The 23,692-nt window shown below is 45.2% G+C and overlaps 1 protein-coding gene and 1 long non-coding RNA gene across 3 annotated transcripts in view; one reads left to right on the plus strand and one right to left on the minus strand.

The window, feature by feature from the left end:
• Positions 1–19,802, minus strand: part of LOC135899293 (defensin-like) — a 38,006-nt gene extending 18,204 nt beyond the window's left edge. The window contains exon 1 of one of the 2 annotated variants that reach the window (XM_065428534.1): positions 19,676–19,802. In XM_065428534.1, the coding sequence (XP_065284606.1) occupies positions 19,676–19,718 (43 nt within the window). In that variant the 5' untranslated portion in view covers positions 19,719–19,802. The remainder of the gene's footprint in view (positions 1–19,675) is intronic. The other variant, XM_065428533.1, reaches the window with a different exon arrangement.
• Positions 7,326–8,781, plus strand: LOC135899292 (uncharacterized). The gene is made up of 2 exons (XR_010563578.2): positions 7,326–7,490; positions 8,555–8,781. It is a non-coding gene; the product is annotated as an uncharacterized lncRNA (long non-coding RNA).
• Positions 19,803–23,692: the final 3,890 nt, after the last annotated feature.

Raw genomic sequence — 23,692 nt, forward strand, 5'->3', positions numbered from 1 at the left:
AGAAAAAAAATGGAGCTATGAAGATCAAGTAATGCGCCGGTTAGATAACCGTTGGACCATTAGGGTTACAGAATAGGTATCGAGAGAAGGGAAACGCAATCGAGGACGATAGAAGACTAGGTGGAGCGATGAAATTAAGAAATTCGAGGGCGCTAGTTGGAATCGGTTGGCGCAGGACAGGGGTGATATGAGATCGCAGGGAGAGGCCTTCGTCCTGCAGTGGACATAAAACAGGCTGACGATGATGATAGATTCTATGCCCTCATTTCAGCTATAATGAGTCCGTCTGTGACATTCTACAGAAATTGTGTTAAAAGTTGCGCTACACCCTGGCTTAGGAGCAAATTTATTAATAAACTGAAATAAAACATTACAGAAAACAGACCAAGACGCCTATATGTGCCCACGAGTAATCAACGTGAAGTAAGGCTAACGTTTATTAAAAAAGACTTATTGTTGTGCGTTAGAGCACCTCATACAGGAAAGCAACACCACTGAGTCGAACATGAGGAGGCCTTCGAGTGGCATATGGTTAATGGCCAAAAATAGAATTCGGCCCAAGATACCTGAGGTGCTACTGCGTGCATGGTTGACAGCGCTAAGGAGCTCTTACGTTTAACTTTGCATAGCTGACGCTATAAATTTGTGCAGTAGATGCAGTAGGTATTTGGAGAAATATGCTCCATATCTTGGGAGAGGCGTTCTCCTCTTTTGTCCCCACAACTTAAACCAAGCGTGCAGCGAATTGCCGCCGTTTTCAAGAAGTTTTGCGCCGATTTTGGCTTTCGGGTGTTCCGACAACGGTTGTTGCCATTGGTGCTTCTTGTCTTTCTTTGTTGAAGAAATGTATCATGCCCACCCCATGCTATCCAAAACCTTGTCACCTTTTTCCTTCTTTTTTGTAACTTCCTCTGAAACTACGCATTCAGATATGTACTTTATCATTTTATTCCATGTATGTACTACGCTTGCATGCTTCTGTTGTATTGCCTTGTACATGGGGTCTTGGGATTTCTCCTAAATAGTAGGCAGGCGTTGTGCCCCTTAAGGTAGCAGTTGCAACGTGGTTCTCACTTTGAGGTTCCCTTTCAAGTGTACTCATATGTATGTTTTTAATCCGAATAATGGTAATTTCTTCAAGTGAATTGCTTAGCTTTTTGCCCGAGCTTGCCCACATCTGCACGATGTTAATAAACTCAGTCAAATTGAATTAAATCATAGGAACATTCGCGGCCTTTTTGTTCGCCTCACCACGAAAGCCAAGACTGAATTTGATTTTGTTCATAATTATTTTCATGTTATACAGCCAATGGTTTCTTCGATACACGTTTAAAGCCCTGAGTTCGATTGTTCCCATGAAAACAAATACCCATAAAGTCATAGCAAAATATTTCGTCATCGAAAACACCGAAAAGGTCATGATTACCGCGCATCTCTGCCTCATGCGAGGAACGAGAATACTGCCCTCAGGTGGGGAGGAGAGAATAATTGGAACTTGTGGCATAGTGGTGCTGCGATTCTGATTATATTTCTGTGCTGTCAGATTTATGGTTGTTTTTGCTCATTTGTAACCCCGCGAAGCACTTCATCGTTGTAAAGTGACAATCTTAACGACCGGATTTAAACTGAGCTTTTATTATTTTAAGAACAGAAACCAACACCGTCTGTTTCCGGCATTGAGAATTCTTCGCGCCAACAGCGCGCTGCCGATTGCTGAGCTCGTAATAAAAGAGAAAGGAAAATATGAACTAATCACGTCTGGAGAGCGGGACACACCAGAAAAAATACGCTGGTTGCTTCAGCCATCGACGCCGGTATTTTAAGTCCAGGAATAGCAAGAAGGAATAGCAAATTTCTGTCAACATGGAAGACGGCTGTGGGCTCGAAACTAAATCTAGTCTAGCAGGGTTAACATGCGAGCTGGCTGGTAGGGAAGTGTTTCTGCGATGCCTGGACGGCAAAAGGAGAAGGAAAAAATCTAATGCCGCCGACAGGCAGGAAAACAGAGACTTAGCCATTGGACAGAAGCTGCCAGCAACATTTGGCGGATTTGGCTCTTGAGTCCGAGCTTTCGCAAGTGAAGTTAATTCCAGCATCAGACGAATCCCTCGCGCAAACGCTCAGAGAAAGCCTGGCAGAAACATTGTTGACAAAATCGGCGCGGAAGGCTAAATCGAAACACGATCTGTTTTTCTTAAGGCACGCTAACTTCCAGTCCATATTGGCGTTATTAGAGATGGCGCAGGCTGCTACTCAAGAGAGGTCGCGAAGAAACTCACGGAATACAGCGTCTAATATCACAAGCAAATATGCAGTTCCATGACCACATCCACAACACTTTGATGTCTGGATAAATAACCCGAAGCAAGTTGAAAGGCATAAAGTGGTAACTTAGTTGAGCATCAACACGTGAGTACAATAACATTAGTGAGCATTACTAATTCACTTAACAATAAAACGAGATGCACGTAAGGTATTTCTTTAGCGTTACCGTACATAATAAAATGTTGTACGTAAGGTACCACAAAACACTGAGGGCCAGACAATGAAATCTTCCTTACCTCAGTAAGGAAGCCTTCATTGCAATGAGGCTACCTTATGTCACTCTGAAAGGTTCCTTACTGAGGCGCCCTCGGTGAAGGCTTCCTTGGTGCTTCCTTGGTACTTCCTCAGCATAAGAAGCCAAACAATGAAATCTTCCTTACCTCACTAAGGAAGCCTTCATTGGGGTGAGGCTACCTTATGTCACTCTGAAAGCTTCCTTACTGAGGAGCCCTCGGTGAAGGCTTCCTTGGTGCTTCCTCAGCATAAGGTAGCTCCAAAGCTACCTTCATGCGTCCTTACGCCGCTCCTGGCCCTGAACGAGCGCTTCACATCACTGCTTAACCACGTGGCATTCGCTTGCGCATGCGCACTGTCGCTCACTTGCGGAGAAGCGCGAGCACGGTACGTCTTGCCAGGCATGTTCGATTCAGTCACGCGTGCGGCATGCAAGCATTGCTAGGCGTTGCTAGGCGTTGCAAGACGCCGGCGTGCCAGCGTTGCTGGAGCACATCAAGTTTTGCACTGTAATGCGCAACTTTTTTTTAACTTTGGTAAACGAAACTAGAAGAAAGCGTCCACGCTTCTCTATATTAGCTATTCAATTTAAAGATTGTGCGACGATACAACATTTTTTAATAGAATAATGGCGTTCGCGGAAAGATTTGAAGAGATAATCTCGAACCCAGGCACGCGGCAACCGCTCCTTAGGTGAGGACGGGTGAAGGGAGCTTTCAGAGTACGCTTGCTTCCTCCATCGGTCCTTCGCTGTAAGGAGGCCTCACGTAAGGTTAGGAAGCGCTCGAAGGAAAGGAACTAGGGGTGTGCGAATATTCCGAATTTCGAATACGAATCGAATATTTTCCATATTCGAAGCGTATTCGATTCGAGAAATGCATGTTCGGAAATTCACGAATATCCGAGGACGGCCGAATAACGGTGGAAACGGCGAATATTCGGATAGACTGCGAATAATTGAGCAATTAACCAATTGTATGCTTGCTCCGCATTCTCCTAAGAACATGTTTATTAACTGAGAACTTCGCATGATCCGCTCATTATCTGTATGCTCTGTTTCAGTCTATCTGCTTCAGGCATTTGAGACATGATCAGTTTCGGTTTTTTTTCACCAAGCTTTATAATTCCAATTATTTTGGAATGCCCCATTGCCTTGAAGGTTGCAAAGGCAACTCAGGGTTGCCTTTGCAACCCTGAGTTGCCATTATCTGTATGCTCTGTTTCAGTCTATCTGCTTCAGGTATTTGAGACATGATCAGTTTCGGTTTCTTTTTCACCAAGCTTTATAATTCCAATTATTTTGGAATGCCCCATTGCCTTGAAGGTTGCAAACGCAACTCAGGGTTGCCTTTGCAACCCTGAGTTGCCATTATCTGTATGCTCTGTTTCAGTCTATCTGCTTCAGGCATTTGAGACATGATCAGTTTCGGTTTCTTTTTCACCAAGCTTTATAATTCCAATTATTTTTGGAATGCCCCATTGCCTTGAAGGTTGCAAAGGCAACTCAGGGTTTGCTAACATTGATTCAAAATGTATCAAGGCTCTTTGTGCGGAGTGGAAATTTGATGAAGTGGCCAGCCTAGGCATGTTTCTTGATCCGCGCTTTGTGGCCACAGTTCATCAGGCATCTGGTCAGATGATCTGGCTGAAAAACCTTGTGACAAGGGAGCTCCAGGAAGCCGTCGTGGAACACCGTGGGGACACCGCCGTGCCAGCGTCGACTTCGTGTCCACTAGTGGCATCGAGTGTATGGAATGCTTTTGATTATCTAGTGATGAACAAAGAGAAGACACATTTGGCATCTGCCCCTGAGAGGGAAGTTACAGACTACGCGCAAAAGCCTCTTCTGGAAAGGGGCATGAATCTTTCTGAGTGGTGGCAGTCCATTGGCCGCTTCAGGTACCCGCTTTTAAGTGCACTCGCCCGGAAGTACTTGGCGATCCCTGCCACTTCAGTTCCTAGTGAAAGAGTCTTTTCTACCGGTAGAAATGTGACAGTGCATAGAGAGCGTTTACTTTCTGGCCATATTGAGCAGTTAATTTTCCTTCACGACAATCTGTAACAAGCGTTTTACCTGACTGAGGGCATTACCTGAGTCCATTATCTATAATTGAGTACCTCTTTAATTTGAAGCAACCTTGTAAAATGCAATGTTATTTTTAAAAGGGTAATAAAGCTATTGTTACCTCTCTTGCAATTTTTTAATACTACACATGTATTCGATATTCGATTCGATATTCGAAGAGAGTTCTTCGCCTTATTCGTATTCGATTCGTAATCGAAAATTTCAATATTCGCACACCCCTGAAAGGAACGTTTTATTGTTTGGGCCAAGCTACCTTCATGCGTCCTTGCGCCGCTCCTGGCCCTGAACGAGCACTTCGCCTCACTGCTTAACCACGTGACGTTTGCTTGCGCGTGCGTGCTGTCGCCCACCTTCGGAGAAGCGCGAGCACGGTACGTTTTGCCAGGCACGTTCGTTTCAGTCACGCGTGCGGCATGGAAGCGTTGCTAGGCGTTGCACGACGCCGGCGTGCCAGCGTTGCTGGAGCACACCAAGTTTCGCACTGTAATGCACTGCTTCTTTAGATTTAGTGAACAAAACTAAAAAATAGCGTCCACGCTTCTCTATATTAGCTCATCAACTTAGTGATTGTGCGACGATACAACCTTTTTTATTGAATAGGGGTGTTCTGGTGTTCGCCTAAAGCTTTTAAGAGATAATCTCGAACCCAGGCATGGCGGCAACCGCTCCTTACGTGAGGACGGCTGAAGGGCTTTCAGAGTATGCTTACTTCCTCCATCGGTCCTTCGCTGTAAGGAGGCCTCACGTAAGGTTAGGAAGCGCTCGAAGGAAAGGAACGTTTCATTGTTTGGGCCTGAGTCGGGATGTGACGATCTGAAAAGAACCTCAAGGTTTTATATTTTCACGAGAAAATATTCATGGCAGTAACAACTATTTGAATACTTTCTACTGGCCATGTGCGACGTATACATTTAGATGGAGTCAGCGAGTCACCGCCAATTATATATTAGCTCATGCCGCAGTGTCGCCTTTGCAGCGCGATCGACAAAGCGGGGAACATTTTCCCCCACCTGACGGCTAGCGCGCCGCAAAGCGCATTATTCTTCATAAGATATTGAACAGCGTGTACGCAGTACAAATCTGAAAACGGCTGAATACAGTTACAAAATCGCTGCCATCGCTCAGATTTGGTGGAACGGAGAATAATATGAAATGGTTATTAACATACAACTCAGATCATTTGTCTTCTCGGTCAAACCAGTGCCGATTTGATAATGAAGTGACGCCAATTTATATTTGGTAAAAGATGAAGGACGCTTAAGCTTCGCCTTTAAGAGTGGAACGTGATAGCATTCAAAGATCCCTGACTGCTTCTCACGCTTCCCGGCAACTGGAGCGTATGTAACCGCAATGTTTACCGGGAAACGCTGGCCGCGAACGCTATGCACGAAGGCGAGCTTTGTGATAGAAACGCGGCCTCTAGCGTGGGCAACGATGCGGTGGAGGCGAGCGCCAGCTGGAGGTATTGCGAGGAACCGGGCGCGCCGCTCCGTGACACCCGAGATACTCACGCGCTGGCGCGCGCAAATGGCCGACGACGTGACGGATCTATGAATTATGAAACGCTGGAAAAGAGGTTTCTTCGAGTTTTCGTGTAACAGAATTATATTGTCTCGTATAGTCAAATTACTGTTGGATGCTATCATGTCTGTACGCTGTATGTAAACCGTACTTTACGATTTCGAAGCGGCAGCATTAAGGGTCCCGTGTCGCAGAAAATCTGGCCCCGGCATCCCGCGTCCAATGTCTAGCGCCGGTCGTCGTTCCGGCAAAACGATCTTTGAACAAGCCCTACACAGGCCCTCCATGTGGTGCAAGGAAGCTACTGAAATAATTGAACTTCTCAAGCTAAATTCAGGCTTCTTTTTTTTAGCTTCTCAGGCTATATATTCTCAGGCTCAGGCTATAGCTTCTCAGGCTATAGCCTGAGAAGCTAAATTTAGCTTCTCAGGCTATACGCGAAAACATAATTCTGGGGTGCTATGCAGGATGCGTCGAGTTTGGCGAAACTCGGGACCTTCACGAGCTCTGGCGACACCCCAAGATGAAAGCACGAATGGTAGCGAGACACAGTTTATCTTTCGACAAGCCTCCAGTTTCATTGGTTTATCAAGATTCACTCTGGCTGGCTATCATTCCTTGGGCGTTGCCTTCTGGGCGGTCGACAAACTGGGGCTCACGTGATCATACCGCCGGGGCATGGTCGTGCCTTCTTTCACTTGTTTGTCGTTCCACCGAGTGCATTACATGCAGAAGCAAGTTGTAAAACAAATGCATTTAGTACAGTATTATTAGTTACTTTAACGTGGTTTAGAAGCATTTTGAAGCTTACGAGATGTGCACTGAATGCGTCTTAGACTAATTTGTAATTTAGTACGCTTCGCATTATACCACGAGGGAACGCTGTAGTAGCGTCATCACATCCATTCAACGGGCAAGCATGGCGGCTAAGCATCAGAGAGGCCCAGTGTAAACAAACCCGTACAACGAGCTTGCAGTGCGCGACGTAGTGATCAGGCTCGACGATGGCCACTATTTCTTGGATAGTTCTGTTCCTCCGTGGGCAATCTTCCCGTGCACCCGGTAAGACTGCCAATAGCTTCGGCGATTTTACAGATCGCAACGCGCACCTACTGTTCACGGCGAATTGCTGAAGAAACAACTTGTCCGGTGCTGCTTCTGCGAGTGCGCTGAGTTCCTCCACTCTGCGTGACTGCGAGCGTCACGAACATTACATAGTGTGGGCAAAAGGCAGACATCCTATATAGCGACGATGCGACAAGGAGGTGGTACCGACGATGGATCTCGCTACCAACACAGTGAAGGAGACATCGACACACTGCAGGTAAGTATATTTCTACTGTTTCATATTTAGCATAATAAGAGTGCACGGATTAAGCCACTTTCGTAGTAACGAACTGAATGTCTAGCAGTTTAAAAAAGGCAGTGAGAACCAATGAGTGTTCGTGCTTTTACATGCAAGTGGGCCCGCGAAAGTATGGAAAAGATGAAGGTAACCTTCACTAACTTGGTGAGATAACAGAAATTCATGAGTGACATTAAGCCAGCAAAATTTATGGAAGAGTATCTTTATCCAAGTGAAATATCAATAACAAGTACTGATATAAAGCAGGAAACTTATACAAAAATTTCATGGGTTGAACAGCACATGGAAGGCATTACCGAATCTTGATCGCCACGTGACCGATATCCTTGAAAAAAGTCTAGAATCATAGCATTCCACCGGTAATGCAATATGGGACATAAACCTGGAGGTTAACAAAGAAACTTGAGATGTCAAGGACTGTGCAGAAAGCGACGTAACAAAAATTGTTGGAGATAGCATTAAGGCAGAAAGACAGTGGCGTAGTAAACCATGGCAACTGATATGCTAGTTGAGATTAAGAAAAAAAAAGGAATCGGCAGGCAGGCCATGCACGTATTCGATCACTTGTTGCCAATTCATATCAGGTGATTACATAAGCATGACAGAATGGATGTCAAGGAGAGAGAACTACAGCCGAGGATGGTAGAAAATTGCGTAATGGGACGAAAATATGATGTTTGTAGGCATAGGATGCAATCAGCTCGTATAAGACGGGATTGTAGGGTGAGGCATTTGTTTTGCAGCGAACAAAAATAGGTTTGTGGTGCTGGCAGTAGAGACTCGTGAAGGTGCGGTGCCACCTCAGCTGCTGGCACACTAATCAACATGACAATTGGCTCTGAAAAAGAAAACCCCAGTCATGAAAAAGAAAGCAACGTTGCCCCAACGCATTGTTTTATTATGGATACTACACTAGAGGCTTCCACAGTTAAGGGCACTTAGTACTAATAGTGCAACGAGCATTTTTCTTTGTAAATAATGGTTTGTATGCGGCTGATTCATTCCAATACACTTTTTTGCAGCAAAACATTCTGCTGCTGGAGGCACTCAACTGCCTGGTGGCAGTAGGCGAGCGCCAGGCATGTGCTCTTGAGAGTGTGGCAGAGGTCCAGAGGGCTGCTCTGCAACAGTAGTATCGGTGCCCTCACTGCTCTCCTGTTGAGCCCACAGAAGGCACCTTATAAAGGAGCTTTCAGTTTAATATTTTGTTTATTATTCAAGAACATGAATAAAATTATTGCAGTAAACATTCTGCTGTGCATATTAGGAGACTTGAAACATGCACTTGGTGTCCCTTTAAAATAGGCAGAAACGTAAGACAACCTGTGCCACTCTTGGACCATGTAAATAAAAAATACACCAATGCAGCATACACTTCATCGTGCTGTTTGTTCTTTCTATGTGCAAGAATACAGTGCGTGTTGATTAGCCACAAGATGGTGTGTGTAATTCACAATGAAGACAGGAAACAGCAGGAGCTTAATAATGCTATCACCTATAGACTGTGCATATGACTGCAACACTCCCCGATTCAAATGTGCCATTACATGCATGTTCGATACCACATATTCTTTAACATTGTCTTATAATTGCATCTACCATATTTCACACATCTTAAGCCCTTGCATATCACACTTCTGATGTATCCATTTCATAGGCCAAGTAATTGTACACTTTGTCCTTTTGTGTTGTATGAAAAGCAGCAGCCTTTACAGTCGTATAAAACTTCAGAAGACAGGAGAGGCCCCACCCAGATGACCAAAGCGCAGCAGCCGATTGCTTACACGTCTAAAGAAATAGTCCCTCTCCAACAAGCAGGTATTAGTCTGTCTGGCGGCACGATGTCAGTCTAGAGTGCGTGCCCATTGGTGCAGGCTTGTGTTCACCTGCCTTAAAGTGCAGATTCCGCAGCCTCCTAAAGTTGTATCCGACTATAGAAACACGTAATGCCTTGCACCAGTTGCATAGACTTCTGCAACTTGATAGCACACAATGATCAGGAGCAGAAATCTATAAAGGCATCCAAGCAAAGCTGGCTGGCCACACTTCCATTATGAGGGGCTGGAAAAGGTCTCGCCAAATATTCCCATGACATCCTTGAAAAAGAGGTGGTGTTTGGCACTTCTTTAGAATCAAAAACAGATTACACTGAATGTTGTGTAGCACGTCAAAACAAACCGAGCTTGGTTATTTGCACAGCATGTAACGGGAGGTTGTGCTTCACATAGGAAACAAACTGCTCTGTCGAGTACAATTTTAAGGCCGGTATGGCACCCATTATGTCAACAGTGCCTATATACGAATTACACTTTTCACAGGCCATTGATTTCACCACTATTTTTGTATGATGGTTTATTCAATCAGTGCTTGTATTACATGAGCAGGTGGATTTGAAAGCAAAGCTCCGTTTGCAAACCTTCCGACTTCCATAATTGTGTGGCAAGGCACTGGCATGTTGTCGAATAGCTCACACTTCCTCGGTCCTGCACCAAAGAAGCCCAATGCTCTAATTGAAGTTGGATCGCACAACAATTCAATGGCACACAAAGAAGTGTAACACACACAGCAAAGCATTCTGCTGTGTGTATTTCTCTTTGTGTCCCGTCAAATTGTTGTGCAATTAAACTTCAAGCTTCGATACCAATACACCGTCTTCAACCTCACCAATGCTCTAGTTATTAGGCCACAATGGTGCACATCTTTGAAATTTCGCAACACAAATTAGCTCTCCAAAAAATCACAAATGTTAAATTTTGCAGCACAGCTGTATGTATGCATGTGCCGTATTCTTTACCACTAAACTCACAGGAATCAAAGAGGCAAGCATTAACCGGCCTTGCTGCTGCCGTTACCACTATCATCATGACACCAATGGAAAGACAGTGCCACGTTTCAGTAAAGGGAGTGCTGGAGGGAAAGGTGTGACAGCGAGGGCTTACAATAAAAATAACGGTTACGAGACATGTTCAATGCCAATATATGCTGCATGTCGCTCAGCCTACTTTGGCATTGCGGCAAGCGTTTACTCGTTTGGGCATAGACACGTTTTGTGTAATCATTGCTCTAAAGCTGTACAAATGGTCTATTTGCTCTGCAATTTTTATTTTTATCATGGTGGGTTAAAGACCCACTTTTCATTGGCATCTGCACCACATTTCTCCCGATATGTAATTTTGCCTTGGTGGTTCATGACATCTTCACGTAGAGAGAGTTCTGCAGAGTATCAGATGTGCATTGTTCTACTGCTTAAGCATTAGAGCCCCATTAAGAGACGAAAATATCCAATTTATCCATCCAGAATAACGCCGCACCCCCCCCCCCCCCCCGAAAAAAAGAAGATGCACTGAACTTCTGGCACATGCATCGACAGTGAACGGAGCAAACAATCTGAAGTATTTGCTTCATGCAAGCCAACACACTAAGATCCTCAATGCATTTTCATTTCACCACAAATGCATAGGCACAACCGGCTTGGCGCAACATCCACATCTCGCGCTGCAACAAATTGTGCAATGCCTCGCTGTTTCATAGTGCGGCCGATAGATTACGCATGACCAAAATTCAGCATTGTGCATACTTAATAACTTCACCAATGAAGAACCCCAAGTTCTTTATGAGATTAGGCTTCATAGGTTACTTCACACAATTTGTGATATCCATTTATCTATTTATACTTAAATAACCTCTTTCCCAAGAAAGTGAGCCATTTGGAAGGCACCCTGACAGACAATTAGAACAATCGGCAAAAAGTGATCAACCAGCGAAAAAGTCTGTTAATCACAGTAACGCTGATATTGAAGGCGCCTTAATTCCTACGTACGTTCCGTCGACGCACCCAACTACGTTCGTAATGTTCCCACGAAGTAGGAAGCATTCTTTTATATATGCCCGCTCCGTCGAGGTATTCTGCAAAGCTAGCCACAGCTTACGCACTGCCGCATCGATAAGCGCGTCAGACACATCTCTGACACAGTTGCTAACAGTAGTTTGATGGCGCCCAATGTAACGCTCGGCGCCGACGCTTCCCTGAAAACTCCCAGTCCCGTAGAAACGGAGGGCACAGATGACTTGCTCTACGACGGTGAGCGAATGAAGCCCGCCACGTTGTCTCCGCAAACGAGAGTCTTCGCCTAGCTCGTCACACAGCCAGCACGCTGATGTCTTCGACAGGCGAAAATGACGCTGAAACTCCCCGTCGGTCATGCAGGTGAACGGGTCCGGATGGTCATACTGACGGTTGCTGCCGCTGGATGCAATGAAACAGGCTGCTGCTGCCGCCGCCATGTTCCCGAGTTGAACTCGGAGGGGGTATCGCGATGTACGAGTTTAGCACGAGTTCGCTTGTCAATCAAAACCAGAGGTCACGCCCCGCGCGAGGCATGTAACTATTGCGCGCGCACCCACTACAGTTGGGCCACGCCCAACTTATATTCCGGCAACAGCGACGCGGTGTCGAGCTGAGAGGCATCAACAATCTTGACTGCCGACACAAAACACGCACAACGCACTGTCATCGGTGATGTACTGAGCACCACTATCAAAAACAAAGCGTTGACTGTCGCTGGCTTATGCATACATCTTCTCGGGCTGAGATGGCCGCACAACACGGTTTCATTGCCTGCATTGTGGCGCGTAGCGCACAGTAAATAATTATCGGCACGTCACTGTAGCTGCTTGCAAGGCGTCGATGCGTCGAGGGGGACGACGACGCTGATTAGTGCGTATTGCAGCAGTCGTTTGAGATGGCTGCTCTGTCATCGGTGATGAAACGGAGCCACAGCGTCGTAAACACGATCAGCGTCCGACAATCGCTCGCTCTTCTAGACCCAGTGCCATGGCATTTCTTCATCACAAGCACTGCGCACTCAACAGTTCCAACACCTCTCTCCGTTCGAAATCTGATTTCATAACTGCACACAAGAGCCCTCACCTGCCAAAATACGAGTGCTGCGGTGTCGTTACGATATCCATCTGCGATCGCTGCTGGCTCCAGCAGAGGTAATCCGCAAGCACCTTCGACTGCACAACACACTCATATACTGGGCACATGCGCTCAGAGGCGCCTTCACTGGGCAAGCGATGACAAGCGATGAATTGTGTCGCTGGGGCAGCACGCACTTTTCGCAATGTATCGCAGAGGCTTGGCGCACAAAGATAAACAGGTACATTTTCACTGAACTGCGTCACTACGCACTCTAAAATAACATACCGCCATTTGGCAGCGACAGCTGTTGTGTCGTTTTTAGTTGGTGAAGCGGGGGCCTTAATTGCCTAGTGAAGCGCCTGCGATGAACAGCCGTACCGCGGCGCTGCGTTTCTATTCCCCTAATAAAGAAAGAGTGGCCATGACCCTTCATGGATGGAGACCGACTTTATTGCGAATAGCACTGCAGCGCCCCTAAGCGACTTCTCACCGTATGAACGCCCTCGTGCGTGCGACCCGCTTCAATGTACCGCTTCTAAGCTTTCGCCTCCCTGTCGCCACTCGCGGCAAGAAGTGCAAAATTTAATAATTTGCTCTATCCCCGTTTGTCATCACAAATTTCTAGCGTTGAAAACGAAAAACAGATACCTAAAGAAATAAAAATGTTTGTTATTTTATTTGTTGTATTTTAACGTATTCGTTTGAGTGAAAGTGTAGGTGCAAGAATGCGCCGCATGTACCCTGTCCGCATTCGATGCAGAATAGAAAGACAGTGCGCGAAAGATGAGGCACGCCCTTGACGCGCCCCGGAAAGGCGTGGCAAGCGGCTCACGGCAAGGGTGCAGACAGACAGCGGTACAGTCACGGTATCGCTAAGTTGCGATAATCCGTTGATAACAATACGCGGCGCTGGCGCGTTTCGTTTTGCAGCCTTCTGCGCTTGAAACGTGGAAGCAGCGTGCCGCGCAGGGTGCGCTCATGTTGTCATACGCGGCTTTTTGTCTACATAATTTTTTGCCTGCACCTTCGGCGCGTTCCGCGCTATCTCCGTTCACTGACTGCCGTCGAGCAAACTCGGGTAAAACTCGGGTGAACGAGAAACTCGGCGCATCCTGCATAGCACCCCTGGTACGCGAAAACTCAAAGAAACTCCTTTTCCAGCATTTCACCATTCATAGACCGGCCACGGGGTGGCAAAGTATGTCATTCCCCCCCCCCCTTTCCCCACACACGCTTTTAAAAGCGGACACTGGCACTTTCGGCTGCACGCCGGAATGTCCATTAAAACTACAGCGGAAGCTCAGTTTCCTTCCTTACTCGAGTGACCACACTACTAATGCTTTTCTGTACTACGAATATCCCTGTTTAGACATCGTTGACTGCCTTTTGTGCCTTCTTGGAACGCCCTGTTGCGGACGATGCGCGGGATTCGCCATACATGCTCGCGTTGTGGATAACGCCTGGAGCTGTGCAGTTCCCACCCTAACGAAGTGTCAGCTCGCGCAACTTGCATCATGCCCAGTTTTTTGGCACCACTATATCCGTAGTCTAAAATACAATCAGCTTGTTACATTTAATCTGAAGGTGAGGGAGAGGTCCGGATAAAGTATTATAATCAGCCGCGCCTAATGAGTGGTGTGCCTCACGGCCTGCAATCGTAGGATTATTAAATGTCATCATCATCATTATTCCCGCTCTTTATGCGCCCACCCCTCATGTAATGTCCGGTTGGGACCCTTGAGGTATCAATAAATAAATAAAAAAATATATGCTCTTGAAAGTGACCTTGGTGGAACTCTCAGAGCCATTTCAATGCCAATAGAACACTGACTTGATTTTTTTCTAAAGACATGTGTCACTTCTCACTGACGATTTCATTTTGAGGCTGTTTCTAAATAAGAGCTACATTATTACGTATTTCCCGGCAGGACCAAACACAGCAGATATGTTGTATTTGGAAAAAATGAGGGACATTTTTTGGTGATGTGTACCGAAAGTTAGCACATGTACAAAACAATAGCTCACTGGTCGCTTTATCCCAATTTTCATGCATTATGCATGACATTTGCTTGTTCTCCCCCGGTATCCAGGGTAGGATATCCGGGGCACGGTGTTTATATTTATTCGACGTACGAAACAATCTTCCGAGTGACGAGCGATATATGTTTATTCTGAGTAGGTTCTTTACAGCCTTTGTAGAAAGTTACTCATTGAAGTGTTCCACGGTGTCATACTGCCGCTAATCTAGATGTCTCCTACGCTCCTAAAACAACGCACGAGATACAGACGTGAAATTCTGTGAAAATAGGAAAATGCTAAGCGCAATGCGTTGAGAAACTTTCACTTTCCTGCTTTACATGCAAATGTCGCCGATAATTACTAAACCCTCGTTTTTTTCGTATTTTCGTGAAATACCTTCAGTCACGAATTACGATCGACTGTCGATAAGTGTTTGAAATTTATATAATTTTATCCCGAGGTGGGAGGGAGGGGGAAGGGCTGGAGACTCCATATAGAATGCAAGTCAAGGTGGGAGAATGACTGTGTCCACTTTATAGTGATCCATCAAAACTACATAGCAATTAAATGTTCAGTTACTGTACAGTAAGTCATCCCATGTTTCTTCAATAAATAGATTGAATCACTCGTTCGAACCCCTCGCATAGGCTAATTATTGGGCACAAGTATTACAACAATCGAAGAAATAATCTTTCGCGATTACTACCGAAACGTCCCACTTCAAACGTCCCGTCAAATACGGTAGTGCCTTCATGAAAGTGGTCGCGTGAAGCGATACACTTCACTCACAAGTGAAATGGGTTTACGTTAAGAAAGCAGAATCTTCAATTAACTCAAAGCTTGATGTTCCTTGACTATCCCTTGCAATCACTGCACAGTATTAGCAAAAATAAGTCGCATTCACAAACGTGTACGCCGTGGTTGAAGGGGATAGCGATATTTGTAATTTGTTTCTCCGGTGTCCTCGGTGAACTAAACAAGGCATCTTGTATATATCTTGGGAAAAATAGGTGTGATGTATGAATAATTTCTAGGCAATGTTCCAAATGGGTGGGTTAAATGTGCATTTTCCAGTACAATACGTATGCAAGTGGTCCATATAGCTTTAGTATTCTTTCTTACGAGCGGCGTAAGACTTAGACGGCTGCTCTGGAATAATTACAACTGAGATCAAAATTTGCGAACATAAGGAAAAGAATACGCGAAGTTTATGTGCGATGGTAAATACATGTTTTTCGAAGACAGCGTTAAATAATTGTAAGTATTAGAAAGTATTACGCTACTGCTATTAGTTACACGGTAAAAATATTTACATCCTTAAGGATGCTTTCTTGTCGCACTGGTAATACCCTTAATGTTAGGGCCTTACAAAAATTTATTCAAGAAGACAACAGAGATCTAATTAGACGTGTGATGACAGAAGACGTAGTTGCAAATTATGTAATCGTTCTGACTGCCTTGGCCGTACAGAAATATCCGAGAGGAGGGTTTCATATCTCTCCCTACATACATGGGAGACTCTCCTGTCTTTATGAATGCCTTATGAATGTGTTTTGCGAACAAATAATTTATCCCATTGCCCTGGACGAAATGGGAAATTAACAGATATCAAATCTAGTGAAAATTGAGGGGGGGGGGGGGTGATTCATAAAGCATTAAACCATTGTATACCACCTGAGCAGTTGTAGTGGTGGTTTTCAACAGATTCGCTGGACATCCACTGTCGCAGGGCCGAAATGGCGAGTAAATCTTTTTTTTCGAATATTGCAAATAATTTATTTTGATGGTTCGTGGTAGCGTACAACCTCGACAATACTATTACCTAAACTAGCGATACAATTATGCTGTAGACTTAAACAGCTAGTACAATTCTTTGTTGAATTATTCAAACTCTTCGTAACAAATGTGCATTGTTTGTGTGTGTTGTACTGCTGCTACTGGCCGGGATCGAGGACACATGTGGGCACTCATTGCCTTTGCTCCCTGTACCATCGTGAGGTACATAGTACATCGTTTCAAGAGATAAATGCAAATTAAAATGATTTTTTGGCCCCCATGGTTCACCATGTGTGATTGATGAATAGGACCCGGTCTGTTAAATATAAATACAACTGGCAGAAGCATTTCCAGGCAGTTTCGCTTATTGTAACACACACACACACACACACACACACACACGCACACACGCACACGCACACGCACACACGCACACACGCGCACACGCGCACACGCACACACGCACACACGCACACGCGCACACACGCGCACACACGCGCACACGCGCACACACACACACACGCACACACACACGCACACGCACACACACACACAATTAATGTTAAGTAATTTGATTTGCGTTACGGTTCTCGTGGCGTTTTACGATTTGTAGCCGGTAAGTTTGCAAGGCATTTCCACTTAGGCGTAATTCTCAGGATGGTACCAGCTTCGACATGTTTATTCCTAAGTTGTGTGATGAAATGCACTGGCGTTCCAGCTATATTTCTGATTGACTACATAACACGACATTTCTTTGACAAAACATAAATGCTACAAGCAGTCAGTCTTTAGCGCATGTTTCACGGCGCATGTATCGAAAACAATGCCACCCACACAATTCGTTCAAACTGGATATGTCTGGCGAACCACCTATTATTCGTAAGTTGCAATTTGTACCGCAGATACACACACAAACACACAAACACACACACACACACGCACGCACACACGCACGCACACACGCACGCACGCACGCACACACACACGCACGCACACACACACACACACACACACACACACACACACACACACATATATATATATATATATATATATATATATATATATATATATATATATATATATATATATATATATATTGGGGGAGATAGAGAGGAAAGGGAGAGGTCAGACCGTCTGCGGTTTGACCACCCCCCCAATAGAAACAGTTGGTACGCCAGTGGCAGCAACAGGGAGCTCTGGTTTGGGCAGTCCCAGAAGAAACGATAGCACGCATGCGCGCTTCTGCCATGGATAGCATCACATGCGTCACCCGTACGGTTTTCAGAGCGGTGCCCGCTGCCCTGCATGCGGCGGTATTGGGACAGTCGACTATTTAAGGACATCCCGGCGATATTGTCGATGGCGCTTTTCTGCAGTTTACGCTAATGTTATCGTATACTGGGGCAAAATGCGTTCCACCAAAGTGGCCCGACTGGTTTTTCTAAGTCCACATGGCGCCTTTCTCGGAAGTAGGCGGACTTCACCCCGAGAGAGAAGCATGCCTGTTTCGTTGTCATTTTCATACGCCTATCTCGCGGGCGGACCGCGGCTGTATACCGTTTCAATGGTCATTACGTGCGCTGCCCACTTATGATGCTGTTGTGTCGACAGCGGCACGCGTATAGCGAATCCAAAGATGATAGGCTTCCGGACGGCAGATGTCGCAGCGTGCGCTGCGACAAGTGCTTTCAAGGCACACGCATGAACAATTCAGAAGAAAGCAGCAGTTTGTCCGGCCGAAGCAGATTGGCGTGGTGTAGGGAGTGGATGGGGAAATGTAGATTTTTCTGGCAGCAGCTCTATATAGTGCCGCTAGGTGTTTCGTCATGAATAAAGTCGAAGTAGGCAAAAAGAAAAATAAAGGAAATCGGTGAGATAGACAAGCGCTGTAGGTGCGCGTACTGTCCACTGGGTTCCTGTTTTTGAATGGTTCACGCTATTTCACTATTAGTAGTAGTAGTAGTAGTAGTAGTAGTAGTAGTAGTAGTAGTAGTAGTAGTAGTAGTAGTAGTAGTAGTTGTAGTAGTAGTAGTAGCAGTAGTAAAGATAGCAGCAGCAGCTGCTTGTGCTGTTGTTTTTGTTGCTTTGTTTGGAAATATATAAGTACACAAGAAGAGAAAAAGGAAAAGAAGGATCAGGCTAGCAACTGCTGCTACCGGAAGGTACACGATCCCTGCCCAATCTCTCACTAAGAGCAACTACGTACACACTACGAGCAAGGCGCGTTCGTTTGGTCCGGAGTATCTGGTAATTCCAAGCCCACTTCTCTGAGCACACATGCCATTAGCATGCTTGAGGGCTGACTCTGTGAACAATCGCCGTTCACGTAACGCCGAAGATCCATTGCAGGCCATTATTTGCACTTATCTGGGCACGCGCTTTCGAAAGAGCAGGCGCTACGCGTATACTAATGAGGCCAGGAAATCTTTTCGAAGTGCAACCATGCGCCCATTCGCGACTTATATTTGCTAAAATCTCTCTTGCGCGTGTTCACCATACCTACAGCGTTGATCAGCGACCACCGTTGACCTCGACATCGAAAATAAAATGTCCTCTTCAGTTAATGTGGTTCACTTAGTAAAATTTATTAAGCATGATCCTGTTTAGCGCAGTTTCAAGGAATGCAACAATGAATGCTTTTAAGAATTTAGGTAAAGAACATTTTTCGAAAATGTCATTGTCTGGTGTCGTTTACCTGTTAGCTTTAGGTCCTACAGCTCGTTGCTAGAACCCACCTGCCTGTGCTATAGCTATATTTCGTTTAATTTTCCATGGTTTCTGGGGTGATTTATGTGTCCCGCCTTGCGGCTATAGACGGGAAGCCTTCCACAGGCTCGCTCGGCCAGAAGCCTGTAGTGCTTCTGTAGTGCACACCGCTTCGATCGGCTTCCCAATACTGCTGCCACCTCCTTCTGGGACGACCTACCAACGCTACATCAGCCGCCAGCATCACCGAGTTGAATACAAGCCATTCGTCGGAAGCTAGAGGCCATGGCTTCAAGCACTCATGGTCGACAGGCACACGACAGCTTAACCGTCTCATTAACTGAAGCCCTCGTCTGCCAAGCAATTGCAAATATGAATATTCAGCCAACCGTTGGCCAGCGCTCTGTCCCTACACTCCTGTCATTGTTGCTACTGTTACACCGAGACCATCTTCAAGCCAACGTTACAGGAAACCAGCTGAGTGACGAACACGGGATGATAGGACTATTCGTTTCTTGTGCTCTCGGATCGGCCACATCGCCGCCACTGCCATAGCCGCTGGTCCTCTTCATCTCGTCCATGCGCTGACCGCCGCTTCTAAAGTGAGCCTCGTCCGCTGTCCCCCTACAATGCTGACGTGCGCTGGCCTGTGCCAGAAACTGTCGCCGCGCTACGTCGGGCCTAACCTAACCTAACCTAACATATGAGATCTCACCATTGACTCCGAAGTCTTCCTCCGATCCACCAGTGACTCCCATCGTACAGGTTTCCCGACCGAAGCCTCATCATTCGAACACTGATTCAAAAGACGAAAACGCACCGACACGCGCGAACGCGCTCGCCCGTTAACGTTACGTAGTAGTTTGTGCAGCTATAGGAAGACGCTATGAGGAGAAGAGGAAGATTAGGCGGCGCTGACATCGATCAGTGGTATCGTTCTTACCTGTGGTTTTGAGCTGCGCATTATGCCTATATATATATATATATATATATATATATATATATATATATATATATATATATATATATATATATATATATATATATATATATATACATATATATATATATATATATGTATATATATATAAATCCCTGTACATATTCTTCCCCGTAATATTGTATATTTTCAAGCACCGCTTTTGCCCTTCTGGAGAGCGTAGTCCAGCCCTCTCATATATGCCTCAACCCGCACCTCTGAAACGAAGACGTCTTAAATCAGATGTTTTGTTCCTCTATAAGTTTGGCCATGACATTATACTTTGCCTAAAGCTTCTTAGTCATGCGAAATTTTCTGTGCCGCAATAGTATACTAGGCAATATTCCGCATCTTATGCCCGTCCTTCTTGCATTAAATGCTGTCCTATAGCTCGACTCCAAAAAATGTGTAATAAGTATTCTGCTTGTATTGACATCGTTGAGTTTATTTTTTTTTGTACAAAAGCAGATAAGCATGCTGTATGATTAACTCCTTTCTGGGCCCGCATCTTCGTTTTCTGTCTCCCTATTTGTTCTACACCTCGCATTTTGCCTACCACGTCCTCTGTACATTTTGTTTCGCGTATTACATCTTAAGTACACCACTACGAAGGCTCATAGGTGTTCCGGGGCACTATTCATTATTATTATTATTATTATTATTATTATTATTCGGCAGCGATACATTGGCCTGTTAAACTGATCGCCTGTACTTCCACATGTATATTTTCCTTTGTAATCTTTTGTTTCTCATTGTATGTGAAGTGCTGCCGACTGCCAAGCGTTGCTCTTACAACGTGTCGCGATATCCGAAGACAGCCTTTGTATTGCCTGTCAAAAAAGTCTGCCTAATGACGGGCGTATTATGGCATGTTGTGAATGCAAATATTCATATCATCTCGGACAGACTTGCTCGGGTATTGCCCCTAATACCTTTAACACTATGGGACAGGCGAAACGTGAGGGTTGGGTATGCAAGACCTGCAGAGCGAACAAAAAGCAACCTTCTTCATCCCAGTCGGATTCAGCGCAGGCGGCAGGCAATAACGACGCTATTTTAGCTCTTGTTGCGGAAATCAAGGACGTAAAAAAAAGCTTAGAAGTACTACCGGCACTGCATTCTAAGGTTGACTCGCTGTTGCTTCTGAAAGCCGAATTCTTAAAGCTGTCGAAGACCGTCTCTGACCTTGAAGACGCCGTCACTTTCTTGTCAAAGCAGTACGAGACTACACGTGAACAGCTGAAGTTGTCTGAAGATGCAGCAAGGACCAGAGACAGAGAAATTCAGAAGTTAAATGAGACTGTTCGTGTTCAGGCTGAGATCTTGCAACGATTGCAGCATGATCAAAATGAATCTGAACAGCACAGCAGAAGGGCAAATTTGGAAATTCGTGGTTTGCCGGTTGCCGATAAGGAATATTTGAAAAAAAAAATACTGCATGATCTGGCTGACAAAATTGATTTACCCGAATTTTCTGTTGATGCTGACGTCATTGCTGTCCACCGACTTTCTGGCAAAAACAGACACTGTCCCTACAGTCTTGGTTCGTTTCTCAACGGTAAGCATGAAAGAAAACTGGATGAGGGCTCGTGTAAAGCTTCGACAGCTCTGTGAATCCAAAGTACTTCCGAAGCTCTACTTTAATGACAATCTAACCAAGGCAAATCGGCATCTGTTCTGGCTTGCCCGGGCCGCAGGCAAGCAACGCAAGTACAAGTTCGTGTGGGTGAGAGCAGGCAAAATCTTCGCTAAGAAAGACGAAGTCTCTCCACTCATTCGCATTACCAATGAAATGGATGTTGAAAAAATCTAATGAATATGTATCCGTCTGTTTTGCTTGATTTTCCGAGCTTTCGAGCTTTTAAGGACAGCTTCGGTCCGAATTTCAAATCAGACTTTACTATGGTCAATATAAATATTCGCAGTCTACGTAAATACTGGGATGAGTTTAAACATATTGCAGAGGATGACAGAAATTTTCTAGATGTATTTGTGCTAACCGAAATAAATATTCCCGAATCAAGCACACAGTTTTTTGCCATAAAAGGTTACAGTGCAAAATTTATCACTCGTTTCCACCGTCGAGGGGGTGGAATTGCAGTTTTTGTGAATGAAAAGTACACAGTATCATGCATTGATGTAGATCTGGCTCATGCTGAATCCCTGTGTTTAAATGTAAGCTTTCTTCAGACCGCTCTTACTTTCTTAGCGGTCTATCGGCCTCCTGCAAACAGCGTTAGTCGCTTTATAATAGAATTAGAGACTGTTTTGAAGCGTTTCCGTAATGAGGAGGTGTTTTGCCTCACTGGTGATTTAAATATTGACGTATTATGCCCAGGGAAAGCTCAAGTGTCAGACTATTTATCTGCCCTTTCTGCTTTTGGCCTCGAAAGCATGGTCACCACCTTCACACGTGAAGAAACTGTGAATGGCCGAATAACGCATTCTTGCTCAGACAACATCGCCGCACGGGCACCTAATCATGATCTGCATTCATGCGTGATTACGCAACGCCTAGCAAACCACTATTTCACTGTCTGTCGTTTTAGCTTGAGGCGCCTTTTTAACACACCTCAACGTTGGAAAGTAAATAGCTCAGATAGGCGGACGCGCGTTGTCTTTGTTGATCAACGCAAATTGGATGAGATAATTGGCAGGTTCGACTGGTCTTCACTGATTGTTTCCGGAGTGCCAGTGTTTATTTATGAAGAATTCTGTTCGAAAATACGCAGCTTTCAAGAAGCCTGCACTCGAATTGTTCTAACTAACCAGAGAAGAAATCATTACTGGCTTACCGTGGATATAATGAATGCAATCGCCTACCTAGACTTGCTGTGGAAACGGCTTAAACGAACTCCTAACAATGCTGAGCTTCGCGCTAGCTACAGAATCGCAAGGAATAAAGTTGCCGCCCTTATACGATGCGCAAAACGATGCTACTTTCAACGTCATGAAGTTTCAATTATCTATTCGAAATCCGGCGAAGACGTGCTCACTGATAAACCACCTACGCGGGAAAGACACTACCAATTCAAAGCTAGCTGACGCTTTCCCATGTGATCTTGCACAGACAGCCACAATCTTCAATCAACATTTCGCGCGCGTTTCGGGAGCAACTTCAATGGCGCCAGCTGGCCGCTCTGGAAAAGCAAAAATCGTATCGGCTTCCGCGTTCTTAACGACGATAACATTCGACACACTCGCAAGAATAGTTGCTGGGTTTAGGCGACATATGCCAGCTGGTATTGAGGGTATATCAATATCTTCGCTCCAACGAAACTTCAACGCACTATCGCGTATTCTTCTTGTCATACTTAATGGATTCCTAGAGACGGCCACAATGCCGGCGGAATTAAAAACGGCCATTGTATCTCCATTATTTAAAGGAGGAAAGAAAGGTATTGTGGACAGTTACCGACCTATTTCGATCTTGCCTATCATGCCACAAATAATAGAAAAATTTCTCTTAGAAACTATGGCGTCATTTCTAGATAAGTTTTCAGTTATATCGAGTCGTCAGTTCGGCTTTGTCACGGGATGGGGCACCATTGCTCTGCTCGAAGTATTTTCAGACGAATTGAACACAGCTTTAGAACAAAACATGTTTGCATGCGCATTGTTTCTCGATACTTCTAAAGCCTTCGATACTGTGAACCACGAACTCCTGCTTGAAAAACTATACCTGCTTGGTTTCAGGGGGCCATTTTACCAGTTCCTAAAAAAACTATTTGTCTGGCCGCTCGCAGGTGATAT

This window comes from Dermacentor albipictus, chromosome 1 (genome assembly GCF_038994185.2).
Source record: "Dermacentor albipictus isolate Rhodes 1998 colony chromosome 1, USDA_Dalb.pri_finalv2, whole genome shotgun sequence".
NCBI classification, from domain to species: domain Eukaryota; kingdom Metazoa; phylum Arthropoda; class Arachnida; order Ixodida; family Ixodidae; genus Dermacentor; species Dermacentor albipictus.